Raw genomic sequence first — 25192 nt, forward strand, 5'->3', positions numbered from 1 at the left:
CTTTAGGCCCGCGCAGCGGCCGGGGGACTTTGGAGCCGAGGAGGAAGCGCGACGGGGCGGGGAGGTGAGGGTGTGTCGGAAGGCGGCGGCGGCCGGGTTTTATAACCCGCAGGGCGGACGCGGCGCGGGAGAAGGGGCTGCACCGCGCATCGCGCCATGGGGGCCGCGTCGGGCCGCCGGTGGCCGCGGCCGCCGCTGCTGCCGTTGCTGCTGCTGCTGCTGCTGCTTCTGCCGCCACCGCCGCCTGTGGTCCTGGCGCTCGACCCCGCGTTGCAGCCGGGGAACTTTTCCGCCGACGAGGCCGGGGCGCAGGTCTTCGCAGAGAGCTTCAATTCGAGCGCCGAGCAGGTGCTGTTCTACAGCACGGCCGCCAGTTGGGCGTACGACACCGACATTAACGAGAAGAACGCGCAGCGCCAGGTGGGCGCGCGGGCCCGGGGCGGGGGCGGGGTCCGGGCGCCCAATCACAGGCGGGCGGCCGGGCGCTAGGGGGCGGGGAGTCACCGCCCCGCGCGCGCCCCCGGCCCCTGAGCGGTGGGGACCGAGCTGGGCCAGCAGGCCTCCCCGCTAACCCCCTAGCCCAACGCCGTCCCAGCAGACAGGCGATCGGTTTCCTAGCACGGTGCTGGGCACATGCTCCTGCCCAGTAAGGAACCGAATGGGTGAGGCTGGCCCCTCTGACCTCGAGTCCCCCCAGGTGGCAGCGCCTGGGGATGACGACGGGCTGGGTGCGCGGCAGTCTTCGCTGAGGGTACCCGCTCTGCTCTGGGTTCTCATCCTCTCCGACTGCAACCTACCCCTCTCTCACTCTGCCTGTCACTGCTCATCACTGTTCACACTCTCTTCCCCCGCCTCTCTTCTGGCCCCAGTTTCTGCTCCACCGCCTCCCTGAGGCAGACTCCCCCAGTTCTTCACCCCGAGGGCCCAGGAGGAGGGAGCCGTGCTCCCACAAGCCCCAGTCTCCTGAAGCCCTTGGCCTTCCTCCCCTCCCCCGCGCCACGGCTTCCTCTATTCACCCTCTCGTGCCCTCCTGGTACCCACAGGAGGAGGCAGCCCTGCTCAGCCAGGAGTTTTCAGAGGTCTGGGGCCAGAAGGCCAAGGCTCTGTTCGACCCAATCTGGCAGAACTTCACCGACCCCACGCTGCGACGCATCATCAGTGCCGTGCGCACCCTGGGCCCTGCCAACCTGCCCCTGCAGGAGCGGCAGCAGGTGGGTCTGGCAGAGGGGTGGAGGCAGAAGTGGCCCGGGTGCCCCCATTGCCCCGGGGGGGTGGGGCCTGGCAGGGAGGGACCCTGGGATCTCTACCGGCCCCGACCATAAGGGAAGCCCCGCAAGCACAGAACGGATCCCTGAAGTACTGATTTTCCTTGGAGCTGGAGTGAGAGAAGTTCATTTCTATCAAAGCAAGTATTATGGAGCAGAAAGCAAAATTCAAGAGTAAAGGATGAAACAGGGGTTTTCAAACTTTCTCCATAGGTGGTTTGGTTTATGGGCTTCCTCAGAAAGATTGGGAAGGGCTGAGAAGGCATCAAGGTCAGAGAATGAGAGGGATTTGCCCTCGCTCAAGGTGGTGGCTGGGCTCAGAATTGAACCCTGATCCCTAATTCTCAGGACACTAGTTTCCCAGGCTGCCTCCTGGAAGGGGAATCCGTGCTTTCATGTTCAGCTGTGCTCTGGGTGCCACAGCGTGGCCTTGCCGTAGCCACGTCTCCCTCTCCAGGCATCTCCCCTTTTCCTCCCAGAAGAAAGAGGAGAGGGGGTCAGATTACCTCCAAGGGCTGTTCATTGCTAACATTTTCTCAACTCTAACTCCCCAGTACAACTCTCTGCTAAGCAACATGTCCAGGATTTACTCCACAGCCAAGGTCTGCTTCCCCAACAAGACTGCCACCTGCTGGTCCCTGGACCCAGGTACGGCCCTGTGTCTACTCTCTCTGTCTTCAGGGGCTTCCTATCCTTCCCCATTGACTTGCTGCACTCAGGAGGATGGCGTGTTTTTGCAGAGAGTGGGTAAACCCAAAGGCATTAACCTCCAATTGGGACTGGACTGCCAGATGCCCCCAGACCCCTGCTCCTCCAGGCAAACTGATTTCTGGAATCTCCAGCCTCCAGCCCCCGCTCCACCCCCACCCGCATGTGTGCTTTTTCCTCTCCCATCACAACCGGCTTTCCTCCTGGCTGCCTGGTTTTCCCTTTCATTGGTCCTCTCATTCCCCGCAAGAGCCCTCCACAGGCCTTAGACCCCTCATGGTTTCCCTTGCAAACCTCCTCCTCTCTCCCACCCCCACCCCCAGCCACGTACCAGGCAGCCTTGAGGTCAGCCACTCCGTCCAAGGAGCCATGAAGGGTCTGCCTGGGTTTCAGCTTCTGGGTGTCCTCTTTGTGTCAGCCACCTTAGATAATCATTTCCTGGGAACCAGGACACTGCCTGGCTGCTTACTTTGTATAGCTCCCAGTCCCATCCTGTCCAGCTTGTAGGTTGCCCTTGGCTTTGAGGGTATCATGATGCTGAGGAAGTAGGTGGAGATGGAGAGGACCAGTGTGGGAGCTCTGGTGAAGGCTATTGCTGACTTCAACGCAGAAGTCTCCGAACTGACCCCGCTCACCTGTGTCTCAGAGCTCACCAACATCCTGGCTACGTCGCGAAGCTACTCCCTGCTACTGTATGCCTGGGAGGGCTGGCACAACACTGTGGGCATCCCGCTGAAACCCCTGTACCAGAACTTCACTGCCCTCAGCAACGCGGCCTACAAGCAGGATGGTGAGCATGGCCACTCCGTCCCTTTTGTGGGCGTTTCCCTCTCATCTTCTGTCTCCACTGAGCCCCGCATGTTTGCTTTTTCCTCTCCCATCACAACCGGCTTTCCTCCTGGCTGCCTGAGCGGCTATTGCAATGACTCCATACACTGGTCTAAGGCACACAGATAGTGGATGGCGGATTGGGCATTAGCCCCATCCGCCCTCACGCCGCGGCTCCTGGCACTCCTCCCAGCCCTAGGACTCAACTTTGCCTCTCCTGCTCTCTAGGATCTGTTTAGCTGGAGTTGGAGCAACCCGTAGTTAGAAGATTGTAGAGCAGCAACCCCCAAGCTCGCCCTTCCAGCTAGCAGGCAGATACACGGGCCCTGAGCCGGGAGAACGGCCAGGTGGTAGCCAGGAGGTGTAGGTGCCAGAGCCTGGGGCCTGAGCTGCACCCCAACACCACCCCCGGCTAGGCTTCTCAGACACGGGGGCCTACTGGCGCTCCTGGTACGACTCCCCCACCTTCACGGAAGATCTGGAGCACCTCTACCATCAGTTAGAGCCCCTCTACCTGAACCTCCACGCCTACGTCCGCCGCGCACTGCACCGCCGATACGGGGACAGATTCATCAACCTCAGGGGACCCATCCCTGCTCACCTGCTGGGTAAGGACCTGGCCTTGCCTCCACACATGTCCAGGGCCCTCCTCATCGTGTGTCACATTTCAGAGCACCGCACTGCTCGATCCCCTGCACGTGAGCGCATAAAGCAGGTGAACCTTCTCATGGTCACTACTGTTCCTACTTTTCAGACGGGTACTCTGAGGCTTAGGGTGCGCGAGTGACTTGGCAGAGGGCAGAAAACTATTAAAAGGCAGAGCCAGGAGTCACACTGAAGGCTTTAGCTCCAGGTCCAGTGGAGGAGGAAAAATAAGCCTAGTTTACGCCCCAGGAAGCCAGCCCTGTGGCCCTGCGTCAGGGTTGGGAGGCAGGGACCCTGGCACCGTCAGGAAGGACCCAGCAGCATCACCTGGGCTCACACTTGGCCTCTGCCAGCCCCAGGGAACGTGGAGCACTCGGGAGTGTGGGTAGGACTGATGTGTGAGCCAGCTGAGAGAGCTGTGGCCCTGCAGTGCCCTGGGTCCAGACACCAGGCGCCCAGGGTGCTGTTCAGTGACACACGTGGGGAAGCAGGCACTGGCTGGACTGGACGCCAAGCTGTCTGGCTCCCCTCCTCTGTCTAGGGGACATGTGGGCCCAGAGCTGGGAGAAAATCTACGACATGGTGGTGCCTTTCTCTGACAAGCCCAATCTTGATGTTACCAGTACTATGGTGCAGAAGGTAAGCTCGGAGTCAGGCCAGGTGGGGGCCACAGGACTGAATCAGACATGAGGAGAGGGACGGGAAGGGACCTCAGTCCCTCCCTTTCTATAGAGCAGCAGCCTGGAGTGTGTGTCCAAGCCATGAGCCGGGGTCTGTGTCCTCGTCCTTGCTGAGGTGCCAATCCCTCCTTCCGGGGCCCCTCGGGGGCGGGGGTTGTGAGCAGGGGTCCATCCACTCTAGCCAGCAGGGACCGGACGTCTGGGAAGGGAGGCCACAGAGCAGAGGTGCTCTTCATGAGCAGGGAGCTGAGCTGGGTAGGCGACCACAGATGTGCCCCCGGGGCAGCCATGGCAGGCTCCAGCGGCTGGCCCCTGACCCGTGCGAACACCCCTACCAGGGATGGAACGCTACACACATGTTCCGGGTGGCAGAGGAATTCTTCACCTCCCTGGGGCTCCTGCCCATGCCTCCTGAGTTCTGGGCAGAGTCCATGCTGGAGAAACCAAGCGACGGGCGTGAGGTGGTGTGCCACGCCTCCGCCTGGGACTTCTACAACAGGAAAGACTTCAGGTCTCGATTCGGAAGGAGGATTCTGGGGCTCCCGAAAGGCAGGCAGCCTGAGCACAGAGAAGCCAGTTCCCAGGCCCGCCTCTAACCCAGCCCCAGCACTGGCTGGGGGCAGGGTCCCTTCCCTGGGCAGCTTTGACAGGCAGTCAGCTCTGTACCTTGGAACAGAGGGAAAAGGCCAGAGTGTGGGCTGGGGCAGGGGAAAGGGTTTGCCTGTTTCCGCCAGCTCCTTCGAGCCCCAGGGCAGTGCCCACCTGGCTCCTTTCCCTCAGGCGCCAGCCCCACCGTTCTCTGGTCCCTGGCCCGCCCGTCCTTCACCCTCACCCACGCCCTCTCCCCGCCCCAGGATCAAGCAGTGCACGCAGGTCACTATGGACCAGCTGTCCACGGTGCACCACGAGATGGGCCACGTGCAGTACTACCTGCAGTACAAGGACCAACACGTCTCCCTGCGCCAAGGCGCCAACCCCGGCTTCCACGAGGCCATCGGGGATGTGCTGGCGCTCTCCGTCTCCACTCCTGCACATCTGTACAAAATTGGCCTGCTGGACCATGTCACCAATGACACGGGTATGGGGGTGGGTGGAGAGAGCCCGGTGCAGCCCCACCCAGGCCCCGCTCGATCCCCCAGCAAGCCCGCACCTGTCCCCGCTCCCCTCTGCCCTTCTTGTTTCTGCCTCACTGCCCCACGTCAGGCAGGTTTGGGGACCCACCCAGAGCCTCACAGCCCACCCTGAGTCCCAGCCGCACGGCCCCAGCGCCCTCTTCCAAGCGGGGCCCCAGGGTCCCAAAGGCTGGTGCTCCCTTCTCTGTGCCTGCCCAGCCTCACCTCCTGCTGGCTTCTCCCAGGCCCGCCCTGTCCCAGCTGGACTCCCCTCCCCTCTGACCTCTCTCTTTCCATCTCATCTCCCGACAGAGAGCGACATCAATTACTTGTTAAAGATGGCGCTGGAAAAAATTGCCTTCCTGCCCTTTGGCTACTTGGTGGACCAGTGGCGTTGGGGGGTCTTTAGTGGGCGTACCCCCCCTTCCCTCTACAACTATGACTGGTGGTATCTTCGGTGAGCAAAGCGGGACCGGGAAGGGCCTAATCCCAAACGGCCCTCCCCTGGCTCCCGGGCGACCTGCCTCCTGCCTCCCTCCTCTCTAATGATGCCTCTGTCCTCTTCCGCAAGGCATTCTTTCCTGCCTAAATCTTCCTCCGTCAGGCAGTCTCTCCCGGTTCTCCAGGATGGGGAAGGGGTGGCTGGTGGGAATGTCTGCTTAGCAGACTTTTCTGCAAAGGTAAAATCAGCCTGTGTACAACCCTTGGGTCCTAAGTCAATTTAACCACATCCTCTTCCAGAACCAAGTATCAGGGGATCTGTCCTCCAGTTGTCCGCAACGAAACCCACTTTGACGCTGGAGCCAAGTTTCATGTCCCAAATGTGACACCATACATCAGGTACTATTGCCCCCAGTTCCAGCACACCTTTAGTCCCCTTCCCCCTACTCTGGGACCCCCATTCCCAGGGCTTGTTCCCACACCCTTCTGGACCCCGCAATGGCCTGGAATTTGAGGGGGCCTCTCTCCTGAGCCAAGCTCGGTTCTCCCTTCTCCCCCAGGCAGCCCCTGGTCTGGCCTCTGCCCGGCAGAAGCTGGCTGGGACCTGGGCAAGGGGCCTCCACCATCCCCTCATGCCCACCCTGTGCCTGCAGGTACTTCGTGAGTTTTGTCCTGCAGTTCCAGTTCCATCAAGCCCTGTGCAAGGAGGCGGGCCACCAGGGCCCCCTGCACCAGTGTGACATCTACCAGTCCACCAAGGCAGGGGCCAAGCTCCGGTGTGTGGGGTACAGGGAGGGCAGAGTGGGAAGTGAGGGCACGCCGGTGAGGGCACCACCACCAGACCAGTGGAGGGAGCCTTTCTCCCCTCCCCCTCCCTTTCTTTCTCTCATCAAATGTTTATTGAGTGGGCCTCTCGGCTGGCATGGGGCAAAACATATGTCCCCCCGCAAACAGAGCTCCTAGGCCCTGAGTCTTAATGCTACCCTTCTTGCCATCCAGTGGGGGCAGAAGTGGCCGGAGATGGGGCAGGTGGGCCAGGGCAGCGGTAGTGGCCCCTGGCCCGACAGCCCTGCTGCTCTGCCTGACAGGGCAATGCTGCAGGCAGGCTCCTCACGGCCCTGGCAGGAGGTGCTGAAGGACATGGTCGGCTCAGATTCCCTGGATGCTCAGCCGCTGCTCAACTACTTCCAGCCGGTCACACAGTGGCTACAAGAGCAGAACCAGCAGAATGGCGAGGTCCTGGGCTGGCCCGAATATCAGTGGCGCCCACCGATGCCCGACAGTTACCCAGAGGGCATTGGTAAAGCCCGAGGGAGCCTGGGGCGGGGCGCTACAGCAGGTTCTCAGTTCCAGGCTCGGGACCAGGCCCCCGGTTCATGGTTCCCGATCAGCGTCTCCCAGCCGGGCCCTGGCGCCCTGCCTGGAGGGCCAGGCAGCCCCCTGAGCTGGTTGGCAGGGCCCTGGGGTGGGGTGGGCACATCTTTCCCAGCATCCTGGGGAGGGTATGCCCAGATCTGAGGCCCCGGCGGGGGGCAGCGGGGGCGGGGGCTGGCTGGCTGGCGGGCACACTGCTCTATGAGGTCACACTGCAGGCTCCGCTCTTATTGGCCAGGGGGCAGGGGCTGCAGGACTCTGCTCTCCTGCGGCCATGGGCCAAGGTTGGGCTGCTCCAGGACTGTCCCGCCTCCTCCTCCTCCTCCTGCTCTGCTGTGGGCGCCCCCTGCTGGCCCCTGGCCAGGGGACCACCGGCCAGGTGTCAGTCAACCAGGCAACAGCCAGCAGCCAGATCACTACCCGCCACTCAACAACCAGCAGCCCGAAAACCCAGAGGCCAAGTGGGACCAGCTGGGGGCCGGGGCGGGGAGGCCGGGGCAGCAGTGGAAGGGTAAGGGGAGGCCTGTCTGTGTCTCTCTGCTCTGTCCCACAGACCTGGTGTCCGACGAGGCTGAGGCCAGCAAGTTTGTGGAGGAATGTGACCGGAGATACCGGGTGGTGTGGAACGAGTATGCCGAGGCCAGCTGGAACTACAGTACCAACATCACCAAGGAGGGCAGCAAGATACTGGTAGGGGCCCCTCCACGCCCCCTCCCCCCACCGGCGCTCACTCACAGACTGAGCACACGGATGCTCCTCCCCCGGGGGTCCGTCCTCTGAAACCCAAGGCACTGCAGGCCGCCCTTCTGCCCCCGACGTCACCTCAGTGGGAACAGCCCGTCAGAATTTGTGAAAAATCCCAATGGCATATTGAAAAGTGTCCAATTTCAGGCACACACCCAGTGCCTAAACAAGTTGTCTTATCGTTAACAATCAATCTGTTGTTGGTTACGGAATAATTTGTACAGAAATAAGTGATGCTAAAGTCAATTTTTAAAAAGATTGAAAGCTCCTGTTTGCCACCATAGAGAGGGCTATGCGTCCCCTCCATCCCCTCTCCCCACCTGTGTGGCTGAGCACTGATTGTAACTAAGGTGAGCCGCAGAGGACTAACTTTTCTTGAAGACCCACTGTGTGCTGGCCACTGTTCCTTGGCACTTGACATCTGTTGCCTCATTTATTCCTCAACAGCCTTGCAAAACCAGTGACCTTATTCCCATTTTACAGCTGGGACCCTGAGGCTCAGCGAGGCCGCAGAGCAAATACCAGGCTGCATCTATCCTAACAGGCTTTAGGACACAGGGTGGGGTTTCCTTCTCTGCCACTGCCATCAGATGTCTTGCTCGAAATGGCCATCTGTTGAGGGGCAGGTACTGCACACAGGATGTTATAGACAGTCCGGGTTGAAGAGGGTCTTTATAGGCAAAGGCAGCAACTTGGTAAAACCGCTCCCACCCTGACACCCTCAGTCCCTTTGGCTCCCCTCAATGCACCTCCTCCTAGGAGGCGTTTCTAGAGCTCCTGGGCCTCATGATACGGTTCCCCCGTGCTTTCAGCTGGAGAAGACCGTACAGATGGCAAACGACACTGTCAAGTACGGCACCTGGGCCAGGAAGTTTGATGTGACCGACTTCCAGAACGCCACCCTGAAGCGGATGATAAAGAAGATTCAGGATCTAGAGCGGGCTGCACTGCCTGCCAAGGAGCTGGAGGAGGTGTGTACCTTGGGGGGGGGCGCAGGGGGTGGAGAATCCAAGGTCAGGAGAGGGTCCTAGCTCAGGGGACAGTGTCTGGCCTTCATGCTGCTTCCCCTTCCTCGATTTGTCATGTCGTGACATCTGGCACATCCACACACACCTACAGACTTACTGAGAAGGCAGAGCTTTGGGAGCAGCCGCCCCAGTTGCAGGGCCCGGGTCCACGATGGTGCCTGGGGCGGGGCTGGGAGCCCGGGGCTAAAGCTCGCTGCCCCTCTTCTTCCCCCTGCAGTACAACCAGATCCTGCTGGACATGGAGACCACTTACAGCGTGGCCTCTGTGTGCCATAGCAATGGCACTTGTCTACAGCTCGAGCCTGGTGAGCACACGTGGGGAGTGAGAGGGAGGCCTGGGGAGGTTAGGGGTGCTGGCCGTGGAAGGGCAGAGTTCACTTCCGACTCGTGGGGTCCGCACGCCCAGGGGACTCGCTTCCCTGTCTTCCACCAGTGGTGCTCCTCTGCCACTGATTAGAGCCGATACCTACTTCATCGCTGCCCTGGTCCCCTGCCCTGCCCTTGCTCCACCCGTCCGCTCCCCCTGGGTCCCCTCTGTTCCTCCCTCCACTCCGCCCTTCAGAGCAGGTGTATCTCAAATTTGTCTCTCAGGGGCTTGGACTCCCCAATAGGGAGAGGAACTCTAGGCATCTCCCCTCTGCGCTTTTTCCTTGATCCTTTCCGCCTTCCCCATCTTCCCTGGCCCTCCCCTGGCCCCCTCGTCCACCCAGACAGCGAAGCCTCAGCCCGCAGAAGCCACATCCACGCCATTCCCACTTCACTCCCTGAGCCGCCACTTCCCGCTGGAAGGAGTGGGCCAGCTCTGGCGTGTCCTCTTTCTCTCGCAGGAGACTGGCTGGTCCTTCTTACCTTCTCTTCCAAGGGGCTCAGCCCCGACCCCCCAGTACCTGAGCACAGATACACCCCCTCCTCTCTCTGACCCGTGCTTCCCAGGGTCGAGGAGCCAGAGGCATAAACATTTTTCCTGAGGAATCTCCACCCAGAAACAGTCTCTTCCTGGCCCTCCGCCCAACTCCCACGTTAGAACAATGACAAATAGAAGGGGAAATGGAAAATAAACAGGAGAGAGAAACAGTTTTCCTGGGACAGGGTTTGGCCTGCGGGTTGTGTACGTGGGTATGCACGCAAAGTGGGGGGAAGGGGATACGCATTTGTGTGCATTTATGGAGAAGAGCGTTAAAGGGAGTATGGCCTTCACCCTCCATCGGTCAGCCCCTTAATCCAGGGCTGGGCCATCAGGCCACTGCCAGCAGTAAAAATAAGAAGCACCCACAAAAACAGAACACTCACATCAGCAGAGGACAAAATTCTCAAGATATGTTTTTTTCCTCAAATAAAATTAACTTGAATGTACTTTCTCTGTGAAGGGTAGATAGCACATAGCATGTTTCAGGATAGAGCACAAGTCCATGAGGTGTGGATGCCCGCAGGTCTCCGTCTCAGGCCAGGCCGGGCAAGAAGGGGAGCCACCTTCAGAACTGACACGTGAGCTCACGCCATCCTCATCCCAGCTCTGTGAGATAGATGTGAGCTCCATGTAATCCATAAGCCAGGAGGCCACTCATATAGTCATGGCTCTGACAGGACACAAATGCAAGATTTCTGGCTCCCTGATGATGCTTGAATGGATCTCTGTACTTTGCCTTCACAGCTGTTCTTTTATTTAATCAGTTCAGTCACAATGTGGGAAAGGTGCCCTGGGCCCTGTGGGGACGTGGAGATGCAGGAGGCACCGTCCCTGCCCAGGGGCCTCCTGCCCCTGGGCCTGCATAATCCCCATTTCATAGACAGGGAAGGAGGGGTCCCGTGACTCACCCAAGGTGATTTCGAGGTCAGGAGGAAACCGAACAAGACCTCGGGTCTTTTGACCTCCAAGCCATTCCTCCCAGGGAGGTGGCGGGCAGGGAACGAGTGGGGAGCAGCGGCTCTGGGGTCTGGGCCCTTGGTTCGTGCACCAGCTCAGCCACTTGCTGGCTGGGGAATGCAGCCGTGTCACCAAACCGCTTGTGTGGAAAGAGGGTCACGGGCATCCCTCACAGGGCTGTTGCAGCCCCGCAGTTGCCTGAGATTGTGTACGTGAAGCACTGAGCCCCGGGCCTGGCGCCCTGTAAGCCCCACGGAAAGGGCACCAGCCTGTCTCCAATTTCCCTCGACTTGCTGCCTGTGCAGTCCCTTTCCAGTTTTATTCCATCTCTGAAGGAAGTGGGAGGTGAGCCAAGAGCTGGAGGCTTAAAGCCATCCAACCCCTCCCACCCAGATCTGACAAATCTGATGGCCACATCCCGGAACTATGAAGAACTGCTGTGGGCATGGAAGGGCTGGCGAGACAAGGTGGGGAGAGCCATCCTCCCGTATTTCCCCAAATATGTGGAGCTCACCAACAAGGCTGCCAGGCTCAATGGTGAGTGCTCTCTGCCAGTATCACTGGCTGTCGGGTCCCAGACCCCCACGAGGCCCTCAGAAAGGTCCTCTGAGACCCAAGAGGTGGGGGGGAAGGAGGCAGGGTGCTCAGGGGATGGGCAGATGTTCAGAGAGCCTGGCTGTGTCCCCTCTGCAGGCTACAAGGACGGAGGGGACTCCTGGAGATCTATGTACGAGATGCCATTCCTGGAGTACAACCTGGAGCAGCTGTTCCAGGAGCTGCAGCCGCTCTACCTGAACCTGCACGCCTACGTGCGCCGGGCCCTTTATCGCTTCTACGGGTCCAAGCTCATCAACCTGGAGGGCCCCATCCCAGCCCACCTGCTGGGTGAGGGCAAGTGAGATAGTCTACAGTATGAGGGAGGGGGGCCCAGGGCTGGCCAGAGGGCAGAGGGCAGACTGGGAAGGGTCTGCAGATGACACCTGAGGCTGGGGAAGTGAAACAACTGGAGCCTGGGGGAATGTTGCCAGGGCTGGAGTGGGGTCGGGGCTGGGGGTGCAGAGAAGAGCCCCCTCCCTGCATCTGGTGCCACGTTTGCTACAGATCCACGTTACACAGGTCATCAGGGATGGGGCAGTGGGCGGAGTTCATAGGCCTGTCATGGGGAGACCACATCATCTGTCACAGCTCCAGGCAGCATGAGGGAGAGGAGGGCCCTGTGAGTGGGAGCTGAGAAGGCCTCCCCAGAAGGTGGCACATGAGCAGAGCCTTGAAAGAAGAGAGGTTCTGACAGATGGAGAAAGCAGCCGTGGGGGGAGGGGAGAAGGGCAGACACGACATTCAGGCGAAGGGAGCTGTGAGAGTGTAGATCCCCCTCAACTTTTGGAGCCTTGTTCTCCAGGGGTTGTAAACTCAGATGCCCTGAACACATGAAGTAGGCCGTGGAAGACAATAAGGGATGGTAGGGACTGGGGCAAAGTAGAGGCAACTGGATTCCTGTCTCTGTCGGGCCATCGGGAACATGTTCCTGGGGGCTTCTTACTGTGAACAGAGGCCAGGCGGGGCCTTGGACCATTTACAAATCGTGAGGGAGACCCCCGTCCAGCTTTGGGTCTAGCTCTGCTCAGCCTAGAGGGTCTTTGCAGCCCAAGAAAGCAGCCATTTTTGGTCCCTCTGTAGTGAGACCAGAGAATATCAGCTCCATGGCGGAGAAACACAGACCCCGGGAGGGAACACAGGTGCCCGGCTGGCCCTGGGAGCTGGGGCTTACAGCTGAACCCCCAGGACAAGCAGAGCAGCCAGGCCCAGGCTCGCTCCCCCCTCCCATTCTTGCTTCTCACTCACTCTGACTCTCACTGGTTTGCACTGTAGGCTCCACTTGATGTCAGCTCAAGCTTATTCCCCTTTGGCTGTCAAAGCCTCTGCAAATGTATTTCTGCACCTTTCCACTCATTCTGAATAGCTTCCTTATCTCCACTTTTGTCTTGCGGTAAATGCAGAGGCATCAACCTCTCCCAAAGGAGGGTGGTTCTTGCCAGCTGACCTCGTAAACTGACCTCAGGCGGCACGGAGGGGACAGAGCAGTGGCTGGTCAAATTATGATCAGTGTTCCCTCCCCCTGCGTGTCGTGTGGGTGCTGAGCCTAAGATCTAACACCTGTCTCTCCTCTCTCCGCCATCTCTTCCTCTACCCACCTCCAGGGAACATGTGGGCGCAGAGCTGGTCCAACATCTATGACTTGGCAGTACCCTTCCCTTCAGCCCCCAGGATGGATGCCACAGAAGCCATGATAAAGCAGGTCCGCACTGGCCCCCTCGCACCCCTGCTCCTCCAGGGCACAGGGGAGGGGGACCCTGCCCAGGTGGGAGAGGGCCCTCTGATTCAGGACTCCCTTCCAGCTTGGCCCTCTCCCAGGGCCCTCCCGCTGCGGCACACAGTCTGTCCCCACAGTCCCCAGCTTCCCCACGGTCCCCAGCTTCCCCACAATCCCCAGCTTCCCCACAATCCCCAGCTTCCCCACGGTCCCCAGCTTCCCCACAATCCCCAGCTTCCCCACGGTCCCCAGCTTCCCCACAATCCCCAGCTTCCCCACGGTCCCCAGCTTCCCCACAATCCCCAACTTCCCCACGGTCCCCAGCTTCCCCACGGTCCCCAGCTTCGGCAGAGCTCCCTCTGCTTGCAGGGCTGGACACCCCACAGGATGTTTAAGGAAGCAGACAATTTCTTCACCTCCCTGGGGCTGCTGCCCGTGCCCCCCGAGTTCTGGAAGAAGTCTATGCTGGAGAAGCCGACCGACGGGCGGGAGGTGGTGTGCCACGCCTCCGCCTGGGACTTCTTCAACGGCAAGGACTTCAGGTATGTCCAGGCTACAGGACAGGGGGACCTGGTCCTGAGCCCAGAGGACAAGGAGACGAGTCAGGTAGAGGCTCTGCGGCTGTCTCCTTGGCCAGAACATGGGACAGAGGGTTAAGAGAGTTGGGCCTGGCCGCAGCTTGGCCACTGGCTTGTGGCAGGGTCTCCTCGAGCGCTGACCAGCTCTGTCAGCCCGGCGTTCAAGGTCCAGTCCTGGGGGTGAGCCCCATGTGAGCTGCCAGCCTTCCCTCCCTCTCAGGCGGCCCCTGTGTACAGCTGGCCCTCTCCCTGGGTGCATGTGCCTTGACACGGAGGCACATGGGGACGTGGGGGCTTTGCACAGATCCACTCTCATCACTGATGGGCTCAGAAGCCATCTTCATTGGAGGACAGTGTTTCAGTTACCTACTGCTGCATAACAAACCAGCCCAAAACCTAGTGGTTTAAAACAACCATTTGCATATGCTCATGATTTTATGGGCCAAGAATTCAGGCACAGTGGAAATGGCTTGTCCTGCTCTGCAGTGGTGGAGACCTCTGCAGGGCTAGAGAGGGCTGGCATGGCTCAGTGGGGCCATCTCTCTGGGGCTGTGCTTCTGGCTGTCTGTTCGGTTCCTCAGTTTTTCTCTGTGTGGCATGTGCTGGGGCAGGGATGTTCACGTTGGCTCCTTCACTCACGTGCTGGGTGCCTGGGCTGGCATGGCTGCAGCAGCTGGGGATTGGTGGGACATCTCTCTCCATAAAAGCTTGGACTTCCTCACAGTATGGCAGCCTTAGGCGGTCAGATTTTTTACCTGGAGGCTGGCATCCCCAGAGCAAAAGTAGAAGTAGCCAGATCTCTTAAAGACTAAGTCAAGGGGCTTCCCTGGTGGCGCAGTGGTTGGGGGTCCGCCTGCCGGTGCAGGGGACGCGGGTTCGTGCCCCGGTCCGGGAGGATCCCGCATGCTGCGGAGCGACTGGGCCCGTGAGCCATGGCCGCTGAGCCTGCGCGTCCGGAGCCTGTGCTCCGCAGAGGGAGAGGCCACAGCAGTGAGAAAAAGACTAAGTCAAAAATTGGGACAGGTCAGTTCTACCACACTTTATTGGCTAAAGCAAGTCACAAGGCTAACCCAGTTTCAAGAGAAGATAAAGAAGATTCCACCACTTGGGAGAAGTGTCAGAGATGATCTGCCACAGCTGACGAAATGTCTCTTATGAGAAGTGTGGGCACAGAGATCCTGGAACAAAGCAGTCAGTTTCACTGGCTCACCTGGCCTTGGGCCCTGCCTTCAAAGGCACAAGGACCAGAGCTGTAGGGCTGGGCGCAGACAGAATCAAGGGGGTGAGGGCTCTTTGGGGATCTTCCCTGTATGGGGAGTCATAGCAGAAGGTGGACAGATCCCAACCTCACTGTCACCAGGATGCTGGGCAGCTCTTTCCCCTCCCCCTAGAATGACAGACAAAGGGGGTCAACTGAGCTGAAGAGCTCTGGTTAGATCCAAGGGAGAATTTCTTTGGCTCACAAAAGATGGAAAGTGAGGTGCAGCCTCTGGCTTGGACTGCTCTGCAGATGTCCCTTCAGTCCTGGCCCTGAGAAATCCTGGGATGAATATGCTTGCTGGCATTGGGCACAAGGGATGCTGAAGAGCTCAGACAGCTCTTGTTGTTTCCTTCAGGAAGCCTAAGTCTTGGGAGAGACAAAACATGTAATGAGGAACCACATGACTCACATGACCCAAGCCCTACACTGACCGTGACTGAGGGTCCCCACGCCTCTAGAGCACGTACTTTGTACAGTTAGAAAGCCACACGGCAGTGTGGGCTGGAGTTAGTTGTTCAGGGAAGTTGGGGGCAGAGGAATGGCCTGGAGGACCAGACGTTAGGGGCTTCTAACCCCCAGATTCCCCCTATTTCCCCTTTTGGCTTTCCTTCCCATAATGCTGTGTTCCTTGCATAAAGCAGTCCTGGGGGTCTGCTCTGCGTCCAGTAAGGACAGCAGGTCCCTTTGCCCCAGGGATCCTCACTGCCCCCTTCCACACCCTCTCCCCACCCCCGTGTTCCCAGGATCAAGCAGTGCACCACTGTGAACATGGAGGACCTGGTGGTGGCCCACCACGAAATGGGCCACATACAGTATTTCATGCAGTACAAGGACTTGCCTGTGACCTTCCGGGAGGGTGCCAACCCTGGTTTTCACGAGGCCATTGGGGATGTGCTGGCCCTCTCCGTGTCTACCCCCAAGCACCTGCACAAGATCAACCTGCTGAGTAGTGGGGACGGCAGCTATGGTGAGAGAGGAATGGGGAGATCCTAGTGGGCAGAGGGGCCAAGGAGGGGCAGCAAGCCTGGGAGGTGGAGAGAGGAGATGTCGTGGCCCACAGGCAGAGCTGGGACAGAACAGTGGGGAACAAGAGAGGCAACCAGCGGGGAGAGTGGGAGGATGGCACCCGTACCATCCCAAGAGGCAGGTCGCCCGCTCGCCCCGTCACGCGTCCGTCATGGCCCCACTGCTAGGAGGCAGGCCTGGATCTGATGCCAGGGCCCCCTTCCCTTGGCAGAGGAGGACATCAACTTTCTGATGAAGATGGCGCTCGACAAGGTCGCCTTTGTTCCCTTCAGCTATCTTGTGGACCAGTGGCGCTGGAGGGTATTTGACGGAAGCATCACCAAGGAGAACTACAACCAGGAGTGGTGGAGCCTCAGGTTCTAGAATGCTGCTGTGGGCAGGGGGGGACCTCCATGGGGGGGTGTACACGCCTGCATCTGTGTGCACACAGTGTGTTGGCGTCTGGGGCTGTGTGTGTGTGTGTAAGTGCCGTGGTACGCAGAGGCACAGCACGCAGGCGTCTGGAGAGCCCAGCGCAGGCGCCATACTTCAAACCAAAAACACCAGCTCTCCCGGCTTGATTCTTCCCAAACCCTCCCTCTAATGTGTCTTCCTCCTCAACAGGCTGAAGTACCAGGGCCTCTGTCCCCCAGTGGCCAGGTCTCAAGGCGACTTTGACCCAGGGGCCAAGTTCCACATTCCTTCAAGCGTGCCATATATCAGGTAACAGGAAAGGGAGGAGGGCGCCACAAGGGGCAGCGCCTCCGCTCGGCATTCAGGCTGCCCTTGCTGCCCCCCGGCAGCTACCGTCAGGGCGACCTGGGCACCCGGCTGCATGGTCCACTGTGTCTGGGCCACTAACCTGTGACCAAGGCTGACCGTCGTTTCACTCTTGTGATGTGACGAGAGCCCGCACCCTCCTGACAGGTGAAAACAGAAACTTCACTATAACTGGCTAATGCTTATAAGACCTTTGGTTAGTTAACATTAACCATGACCCACGGCCAGATCATGACCTGAGCGCTGTTTTTTTATTTTTACAAGATTGTGATTCCTTTACTATATATTGAACGTATTTCCTCTGATAAAACTTAAGTTGTACCTGGAATACCTTCTATCCACTAGAACTAGGATTAGAGACCCAGCTAGATTGGGAGTCTGTATTATTAGGAGCATGGGGTCTTAGGCTTGAGCCCAGACAGAACTGGGTTCAAATTTCATCTCCACAACTGTTTCCTTGAGTAAATTCCTCAGTTTCTGTAAGCATCAGTTTCCTCAGCTGTGGAATCCTATTTCACAGGATCATTGCAAGACCTAACTTCTTATCACACTGTCTAATACATAGCATGTTTGGGAACTGGTGGCCATAACCCACCATTATTAAGTTACTGTCTTTTTTTCTTTTCTTTTAAAAAATATTTATTTATTTATTTATTGTTAGGTTGGGTTTTTGTTGCTGCGCGCGGGCTTTCTCTAGTTGCAGTACGCAGGCTTCTCATTGCGGTGGCTTCTCTTGCTGCAGAGCACGGCCTCTAGGCGCACGGGCTTCAGTGGTTGTGGCACACGGGCTCAGTAATTGTGGCTCGCGGGCTCTAGAGCGCAGGCTCAGTAGTTGTGGCACACGGGCTTAGTTGCTCTGTGGCATGTGGGATCTTCCCAGACCAGGGCTCAAACCCGTGTCCCCTGCATTGGCAGGCAGATTCTTAACCACTGCACCACCAGGGAAGTCCCTACGTCACTGTCTTAAATGGAATACAGAAACATAGCCGCGTTGTGAGTCATGCAGCCATAGCGTGAATGCGCCCAATGCAGCCCCTTTCCCTCTATGTGCTTCAGGGGAGCACTTGCTGAGTACTAGGAAGGGTAGTTAGAGGATCTGGAGCCCTCCCCAGAGGTAGGGATCTGGGGACACCTCAGGGTAGAGGGCTGGGGGCCCCTGGGCTGCAAGTAGCCCAGGCTACCCATGAGGCAGGACGTAGAGGGCACCCCAGCCTTTGCCTCCTGTGCTCCCCGGAAGGCAATGAGGGAGGGCTTATGCCCACTGTGCCCAGTCCTCCACCCCAGCACCTGGCACAATGTCAGCACATAGTCAAGACCTAATAAATAAGCATGGGGTGGGTGAATTCTGTCCCTGACTCCAGGAAGAAAGAGAAAGCCTGCTCAGATGATCCAGAGAGTATAGGTGGGCAGGGAGCCAAGGAGACTCAAGGGCACCTCAGTGCAGGCCTGACCTGGCCAGTGCACCAGGATGACCCGCAGGGAGGGCCTCCGCCCGCCTTCCCGAAGGATTTCTGAGCTTCCAAGCTGGCACTCACTTTCACGCAGAAGCCAGGCCCACGTGATGGTTAGCTTCTGAGCTTAGCACAGATAATTCTCTAGGCCGGGGTGGGCAAAGGGGATGCACTCCGAATTCTGACCAGCAGCCTTGGCGAAGCACTTTAGGAAATGCCAGGAAAGTCAGTGACATACGGCTTGTGCCCAGCATTCAAAGCGGGAGGGAGGCCTGCCCTGCTGGTTCAGGACATTCACAGCCTCCCCAGGGTCGGAGAGGAGACCCCCCACCTTGACCGGCAGACTTCTGCAGGGAATTCCTGCTGCCAAATTTGGGATAATGGAGGTCATTCGGGCTGGCGTCCCTGCCTCATCAGAGATGTAACCCCTTGGGCAACACCCAGCCTCTCCATGCACGTAGCCCAGGGACGGAGACCTCGCCGCGTCCAGAGCAGCCTGCCAAGTCGGTCCGTTAAGGGCTCGGCCCCTGCCCCTGCTCGCCCGTGAGGGACGCCCAGAGCCGCTCAGAGCAGGCCCTCCTGAGAAGTGCAGGCAGCCTCGTGGGCGTGGGAGTGGGCGTGGGCGGGAGGTGCCGCAGCCCCTCCGCCCGGGCCCCAGGCCTCGCCTACCCTCCCGCAGGTATTTCGTCAGCTTCGTCATCCAGTTCCAGTTCCACGAGGCGCTGTGTCAGGCGGCGGGCCACAAGGGCCCCCTGCACGAGTGCGACATCTACCAGTCCCAGGAGGCCGGGAAGCGCCTGGCGTGAGTCTCCTCTGGCCTCCCCTTGCCTGCCGTCCACCCTCTGACCTACTTCCTGGGTCTGAGGAGCCCCTCCCCCAGCCCGCCCCCGACCTGCCCTGCGCGGGCCTCTCAGGCTGAGGGAAGCTGGCGCGGGGAGGTGGGGTACAGAGAGAGCCTGTACGAGGCTGGAGCAGACGGGCAGGGAGCCTCGTGGCCTGTCCCTCTGACTCGGTCCCCTTCCCGGGGCTCCCCCAGGGACGCCATGAAGCTGGGCTTCAGTCGGCCGTGGCCCGAAGCCATGCGGCTCATCACGGGCCAGCCCAACATGTCGGCCGCTGCCATGATGACCTACTTCAAGCCGCTGCTGGACTGGCTCGTGACGGAGAACAGGCGGCACGGGGAGAAGCTGGGCTGGCCTCAGTACAACTGGACGCCAAACTCGGGTACCGCCACCCACCCCCCTCGGCCTCAGGCCGCCCCGGGGCTCGCTCAGGGCCAGGCCCCCCTAGTTTAAGGCAGGTGGGAGGCCGACATCCGAGCGGGGGCGGGTGGGAAGCCAGCCCTCGCCCCGGGACCGGCCCAGCGCCCGCTCTCCTTCCTCCCTGCCCAGCTCGCTTGGAAAGCTCCTTCCCGGGCTCCGGCCGTGTCAACTTCCTGGGCCTGAACCTGGAGGAGCAGCAGGCCCGCGTGGGCCAGTGGGTGCTGCTCTTCTTGGGCGTCGCCCTTCTGTTGGCCACCCTGGGCCTCACCCAGCGGCTCTTCAGCATCCGCCACCACAGCCTCCACCAGCCCCACGGCGGGCCCCAGTTTGGCTCCGAGGTGGAGCTCAGACCCTCCTGAGAGGAGGGCTGGGCGGGCCTGCCGGGGAATGCGCCACCGGGAGACCCAGGGACCCGGAAGGGCCCGGGGGTGGGCTGAGGACCCGCCACTGCTCTCACGGCTCACCCCAGCTCTCCTCCCCCTCCTGCCCCCCCTTCCCCTCCCGCCCCTCCTCCCCCCTCTTCCAGTCCTCTGGACCACGAACCACCTTGGCCCCTGCCCCCTGGCCCCTGGGGACCAGGCCACCTAACATGGAACCCCCTCGCCGTCTCTCTCTGAACTCAATTAAAGGTCCTGCCCTCCCCATCTGTGTCCATGTCCCTCACAGGGAAGCCAGGGACGGGGGAAGCCCTCTTGCCTCCTGACAGTCAAGGGGTCACTTCTCGGGGCTCTTCATCCTCCAAGAAGAGGCTGGAAAACAACCAGAGCTCTGGCCCCAGCACCCCCCAGCGCCCATACCAATCTCCCCTTCAGCCGAGGCAGCTGGCCCCTGTCCTGCCATGGCAGGCAGCCCCTGCCAGGCCTGGACACCAACCCAGGAGGGCTCTGGGCAGCAAAGGGGAAGCAAACATTCTGGGCTTCTGGAGCCCTGCCCTAGCTGTTCCCATAAATGGCCAAGTTCCCCAGATGGAAGGCTCCTGGCTGCCCCCTGGTTCCCTGGGGAGGGCACCCTGCATGCTGAGGCTGTAGAACTGGCCCCGGCGTCACCTCAGGCGCCTGCCTGCCCCAGTTCCATTTCCACTCGAAAGAGTGGACAGAGCCACCAGAGTATTGCCCACAGGGCCTGGGGTCAGGACCCTTCAGCCCAGCTAGGCAGTAGCTAGTGCCCACGCAGGGACTGACTGCTAGGGGGCACCCCTACCTGTCCCCCCAGCACATGCCCTCACCCTGAGCCTTCCTTGGAAGGCCACCATGGGTTTGAGGGAGTATCATTTTGAGAGACTTTAAAATCTCTTATCTACATGTTTATTGTAGAAAATCTAGAAAACAGAATAGTATAAAGAAAATAAAAGCCCCTTATGTCAACACAGGGATAAACACTGTTGACATTTGATGTATCTCTTTCCAGCCTTTTCTTCTCAGCACATATTTTAAGTGGGTTCACACTGTATTTACAGTTGTGTAACCTCTTTTCCAGTTAACATGACTAGACCTAATTTTTTAGATATTTAAATGCCAAACCTAGAAACTGACGAAAGCCTGGCTGCCTGTGAGGACCCTCGGCCTTGAGCCTCTTCTCGGCTTTGCTGATGACTTGGCCCAGCCCCTAGTATCTGTCCCCCAACATCCTTTAGTCCACAGCTTTTGCCCACCCCCCCAGTCTCCAGCTGCCATTGTGTCTGTGTGTGTGTATGTGTCTGTGTCTGTGATTGTGTGTGTGTGTGTCTGTGAGTGTCTGTTGTTCATAGACTTAATTGTACAGGCCTGTTCCATGGGGCAGGACGTGGAGTTGAGGTATTTTGGATGTGCAAGAGGGTGGAAGTTTATGATTACTTAGAACAATGGAATTTATAAACATAGCCTCTAAATAGTTCCAAGCCTTCTACCACCAAAGACTTCTGTAATTACCCCCTCCCCAGCCTGATGTTTCAAAAGCTGTTTGCTAGACGAAGGTCACTGTCACCACATCACCCCCTTTCCGTCAACACCCAGAGGTCTGAGGTGCGGAGAAGACTTAACAGCCTTATCCACTAGGCCTTTTGAGATATTAAAACTGTTCACACTCCCGTTTCTGCCTCCTCGGATGAGCGAGGAGGGGCCACGTCTACCTGGGAGGTGGCCTAGGGAAGAGGAGGTGGTGACAGCAGGAAGAGGGGCCGTTCCAACATTTTCTCCCAGTGGCCTGAAGGCTGAGCCCTGCCCTGTGCTGCCCGTCAAGCAGTCATTTCTCAGTGACAGCTCTGGCGCACACAGGCCAGGGGCGATGGTGGTTTCTCTGAGCTCCCCACCCTGCCCCCAGCTGCTCACTCTAGCTCTCATGAGTGAGTCCAGTGGCTTTGGATTAGGCCTGAGTCAAATCCCACCTCTGCACTTACCACCTATGTGACCTTGAGTGATTTACTTCCATTTTCTGAGCCTCCATTTTCACACGTGTGAGATGGTTCTTATGATGCTGCTTATAATTGTAATGCTTATAATGATAATGGTTCTTATGACGCTGCCTCACGATTGCTGCCTGTGCCTGCCGTTGATCGAATGAGATAATACAAATTCCAGATGCCTAGTTTCCTCTCTTTGTAATGACTGCGTCATCTCCTGATAAAGATTGCTTCATATCTGCCTCCCACATCAAACGTCCCCTCCAGTCGCAAACTGGAGAGCTGGAAGGGCAAGCTCCTCACTAGAGAGACAGAGAAAGTCTTCCAGAGCAGCTCATTGCCAGCTGGATAGACATTTCTCATGATTCCTCCGTGCACCATCGGACGCTACCTCCCTGGGAGTGCAGTGAGCTTGTTCACCTCAGGGACTCGGCTTCCATCAGTTCTCGAGACGCTCAGCCATCATCTCCTCGTCCTTTTCAGTCTCCTCTTCGGGACTCCTGCCAGACCCAGCGAGGAGCTTCCTCCTTTGTCCTCTGTGTCTCCTCATTCCCACTCGTATTTCTCATCTCTTTCTGTCCTGTGCTCCAAGCGATTTTCCCCAACTGTGTCTTAGCCTGTACATCGAGATTACTGTTTTTCCAATTCAATAACTATATTTTTTATATTTGCATCTCTATTACTTTCATACCTACTGTGTTGCCACAAAAGTCTATCCTTGCTTCACAGATCCTGTTCCTTCTCTCATCCTTTAAAGACCTTTTTTTAAACTGTTGTAACATATACATAACATTTACCATGTTAACCTTTTTCTTTTTAATTTATTTTTGGCTGCACTGGGTCTTCGTCGTTGTGCTGCGCAGGCTTTCTCTAGTTGTGGCGAGTGGGGGCTACTCTTTGTCGCGGAGCTTGGGCTCTAGGCACGCGGGCTTCAATAGTTGTGGCGCACAGGCTTAGCTGCTCCGCGGCATGTGGGATCTTCCCGGACCAGGGCTCGAACCCATGTCGCCTGCATTGGCAAGCAGATTCTTAACCACTGCGCCACCAGGGAAGTCCCATTAACCATATTTAAGTGTACAGTTAAAAATGGCATTGAGTATATTCAATTGTTGTGCAACCATCACCATATCTGTTCAAGTTTCTGCTTTGACTTCTTTTGGGTATATACCCCAAATTGAAATTCCTGGATCATATGGTAATTCTACGCTGTTTTCCACAGTGCCTGAGCCATTTTATAGTCCCACCAGCAGTGCACAAGGGTTCCAGTTTCTGTACGTGTTGGCCATCACTTGATGTTTTCTGGGTTTTTTTGTTTGTTTCTTTGTAATATCCACCCTAGTGGTATCTCATGGTTTTGATTTGTATTTCCCTAATGATTAGTGATATTGAGCATCTTTTCAAGTGCTTATTATCCATTTATATATCATCTTTAGAGAGATGTCCATTCAAGTCCTTTGCCCATGTTTGAACTGGGTTGTTTGTTCACTGCTGAGTTTGGGGAGCTCTTCATATATTCTGGATATTAATCACTTATCAGATCTATGATTTGCAAGTATTTTCTCCAGTTCTGTAGCTTGCCTTTTTACTCTGTTGTTAGTGTCCTTTAATGTGTAAAAACTCTTAACTTTAATGAGGTCCAACTTGTCTGTTTTTTTCTTTTGTTGCCTGAGCTTTTGGTATCATACCAAGAAATCATTGCCAAATCCAATGTCATGAAGTTTTCCCCTGTGATTTCTTCAAAGAGTTTTATAGTCTTAGTTCTTATGTTTAGGTCTGTAATCCATTTTGAGTTAATTTTTGTAGATGGTGTAAAACCCAAATTTTAAGTCCCTTTCAGATTGCTCTAACACCTGCCCTTCCTCAGGTGTGGTCTAATCCATGCCTGTGTCTGTAGTTTAGCATAGACTCTGGAGTCAAACTATGTGGATTTGAGTCCCACCTGCAATATTTGCTAGCTATGTAACTATGAGCAAGTTTCTCAACCTCTTTGTGCCCATTTTCCTCGTCTGTAAACTGGGGGAGTTGATCACAGTACCGACCTCATGGGTTTGTTGTGAGGATTCAGGTCCTGAAAGCCCTCAAAGGGTCCCTCACCCCTGGAAAATGCTCAGTGGGGGCTGGCGATCATTATTAACCCCGACTGCATTGGACTTCCTCTTTTACATGGAAATCTTGACCTATGAGCCATCTTCAGTGGGACAGCCTTCTGCAGGAGGACCCTTCCCATGCAACACCAGGTTGTGAAGATGTCCTCAGGGTCGGTTTCATGGTTGCTTCTTGCAGGGCTCCCTTAGAAAAGAAGCCATTTGCTGGCTCCCTTGATGTAGGCAGTACTTCCACTGTGACTGGCTATCCCCAGGCAGGCACCAATGCTGCAGCCCTTTGGGCATGGATGAACTTTGATTTACCACATGGGCCTCCACTCACTGCTGCATGAGCCCTCCTTGTCTCCCAGGCATCTGAAGAGTCCCTTTTCTTGCTTTCCATCTCAGCTCTTTTTTTTGCATTTTTAAAAATACTATGTTTTGACCCCAAATAGACAAAGCAATCTTGAGAAAGAAGAACAAAACTGGAGGCATCACACTTCCAGATTTCAAACTATTACAAAGCTATAGTAATCAAAATGTTATGGTATTGGCATAAAAACAGACACATAGATCAATAGAACAGAATAGAGAGCCCAGAAATAAACCCATGCATATATGGTCAATATATTTATGACAAAAGTCAAGAATATATAATGGGGAAAGGATGGTGTCTTCAATAAATGGTGTTGGGAAAGCTGGACCCCTATCTTACACCATAGACAAAAATTAACTCAAAATGGATTAAAGACTTGAATATAAAGTCTGAAACCATAAAACTCCTAGAAGAAAATATAGAAGGTAAGCTCCTAGATATCAGTCTTGGTAATGAATTTTTTTGGATTTGACACCAAAAGCAAAGGCAACCAAAGCAGAAATCAACAAGTGGGTCTACATCAAACTGAAAAGCTCATGCACGGCAAAAGAAGCCATCAACAAAATGAAAAGGCAACCCCCAGACTTGCAGAAAATATTTGCAAATCATATATCTGATAAGGGGTTAAATAGTCAACATATATAAAGAACTAATACAGCTCAATAACAACAACAAAAACAATTTGATTAAAAAGTGGGCAAGGATCTGAATAGACTTTTTTTTCCAAAGAAGACATATGGATGGCCAAAAGTACATGAAAATGTGCACAACATCACTAATCATCACTAATCATGAAAATGCAAATCAAAACCACAATGAGATATCACCTCACACCTCTGAGAATGGCTATTATAAAAAAGACAAGAAATAAGTGTGGGCAAGGATATGAAGAAAAAGAAACACTTGTGCACTGTTGGTGGGAATGTAAATTGGTGCAGCCACTTGGAAAACAGTATGGAGGTTCCTCAAAAAATTAAAAACAGTTACCATATGATACAGCAGTTCCACTTCGGGTATG

At 56.8% G+C, this 25192-nt stretch overlaps 1 protein-coding gene across 3 annotated transcripts; it reads left to right on the forward strand.

Moving 5' to 3' along the window:
- The first annotated feature begins 4 nt into the window (after positions 1-4).
- ACE (angiotensin I converting enzyme) lies at positions 5-21899 on the forward strand. 3 transcript variants are annotated; one of them, XM_059047041.2, is made up of 25 exons: positions 5-420; positions 1044-1211; positions 1820-1913; positions 2620-2763; positions 3218-3409; positions 3988-4085; positions 4465-4637; positions 4981-5204; positions 5551-5695; positions 5980-6078; positions 6333-6455; positions 6768-6979; positions 7607-7743; positions 8610-8768; positions 9043-9130; positions 11083-11226; positions 11383-11574; positions 12888-12985; positions 13370-13542; positions 15583-15806; positions 16077-16221; positions 16469-16567; positions 18755-18877; positions 19112-19299; positions 19467-21899. In XM_059047041.2, exons 1-25 carry the CDS (start codon positions 157-159, stop codon positions 19694-19696), a joined length of 3936 nt encoding a protein of 1311 aa, XP_058903024.1. In that variant the 5' UTR covers positions 5-156; the 3' UTR covers positions 19697-21899. The 3 variants fall into 3 exon arrangements, with proteins under 3 accessions (XP_058903024.1, XP_066877645.1, XP_058903025.1); XM_067021544.1 differs by having other exon boundaries at positions 129-420; positions 6333-6438; XM_059047042.2 differs by lacking the exons at positions 5-420; positions 1044-1211; positions 1820-1913; ... (7 more) ...; positions 6333-6455; positions 6768-6979 and adding an exon at positions 7203-7514.
- The last annotated feature ends 3293 nt before the right edge of the window (positions 21900-25192 follow it).

This window comes from Kogia breviceps, chromosome 19, assembly GCF_026419965.1.
Source record: "Kogia breviceps isolate mKogBre1 chromosome 19, mKogBre1 haplotype 1, whole genome shotgun sequence".
NCBI lineage: Eukaryota > Metazoa > Chordata > Mammalia > Artiodactyla > Physeteridae > Kogia > Kogia breviceps.

Coding starts and splice junctions, on each gene's coding strand:
- ACE (XM_059047041.2), top strand. CDS start 157: ATGGGGGCCGCGTCGGGCCGCCGGTGGCCGCGGCCGCCGCTGCTGCCG. Junction 1,212..1,819: donor CCCTGCAGGAGCGGCAGCAG/GTGGGTCTGGCA, acceptor CTAACTCCCCAG/TACAACTCTCTGCTAAGCAA. Junction 1,914..2,619: donor CTGCTGGTCCCTGGACCCAG/GTACGGCCCTGT, acceptor CCTGTGTCTCAG/AGCTCACCAACATCCTGGCT.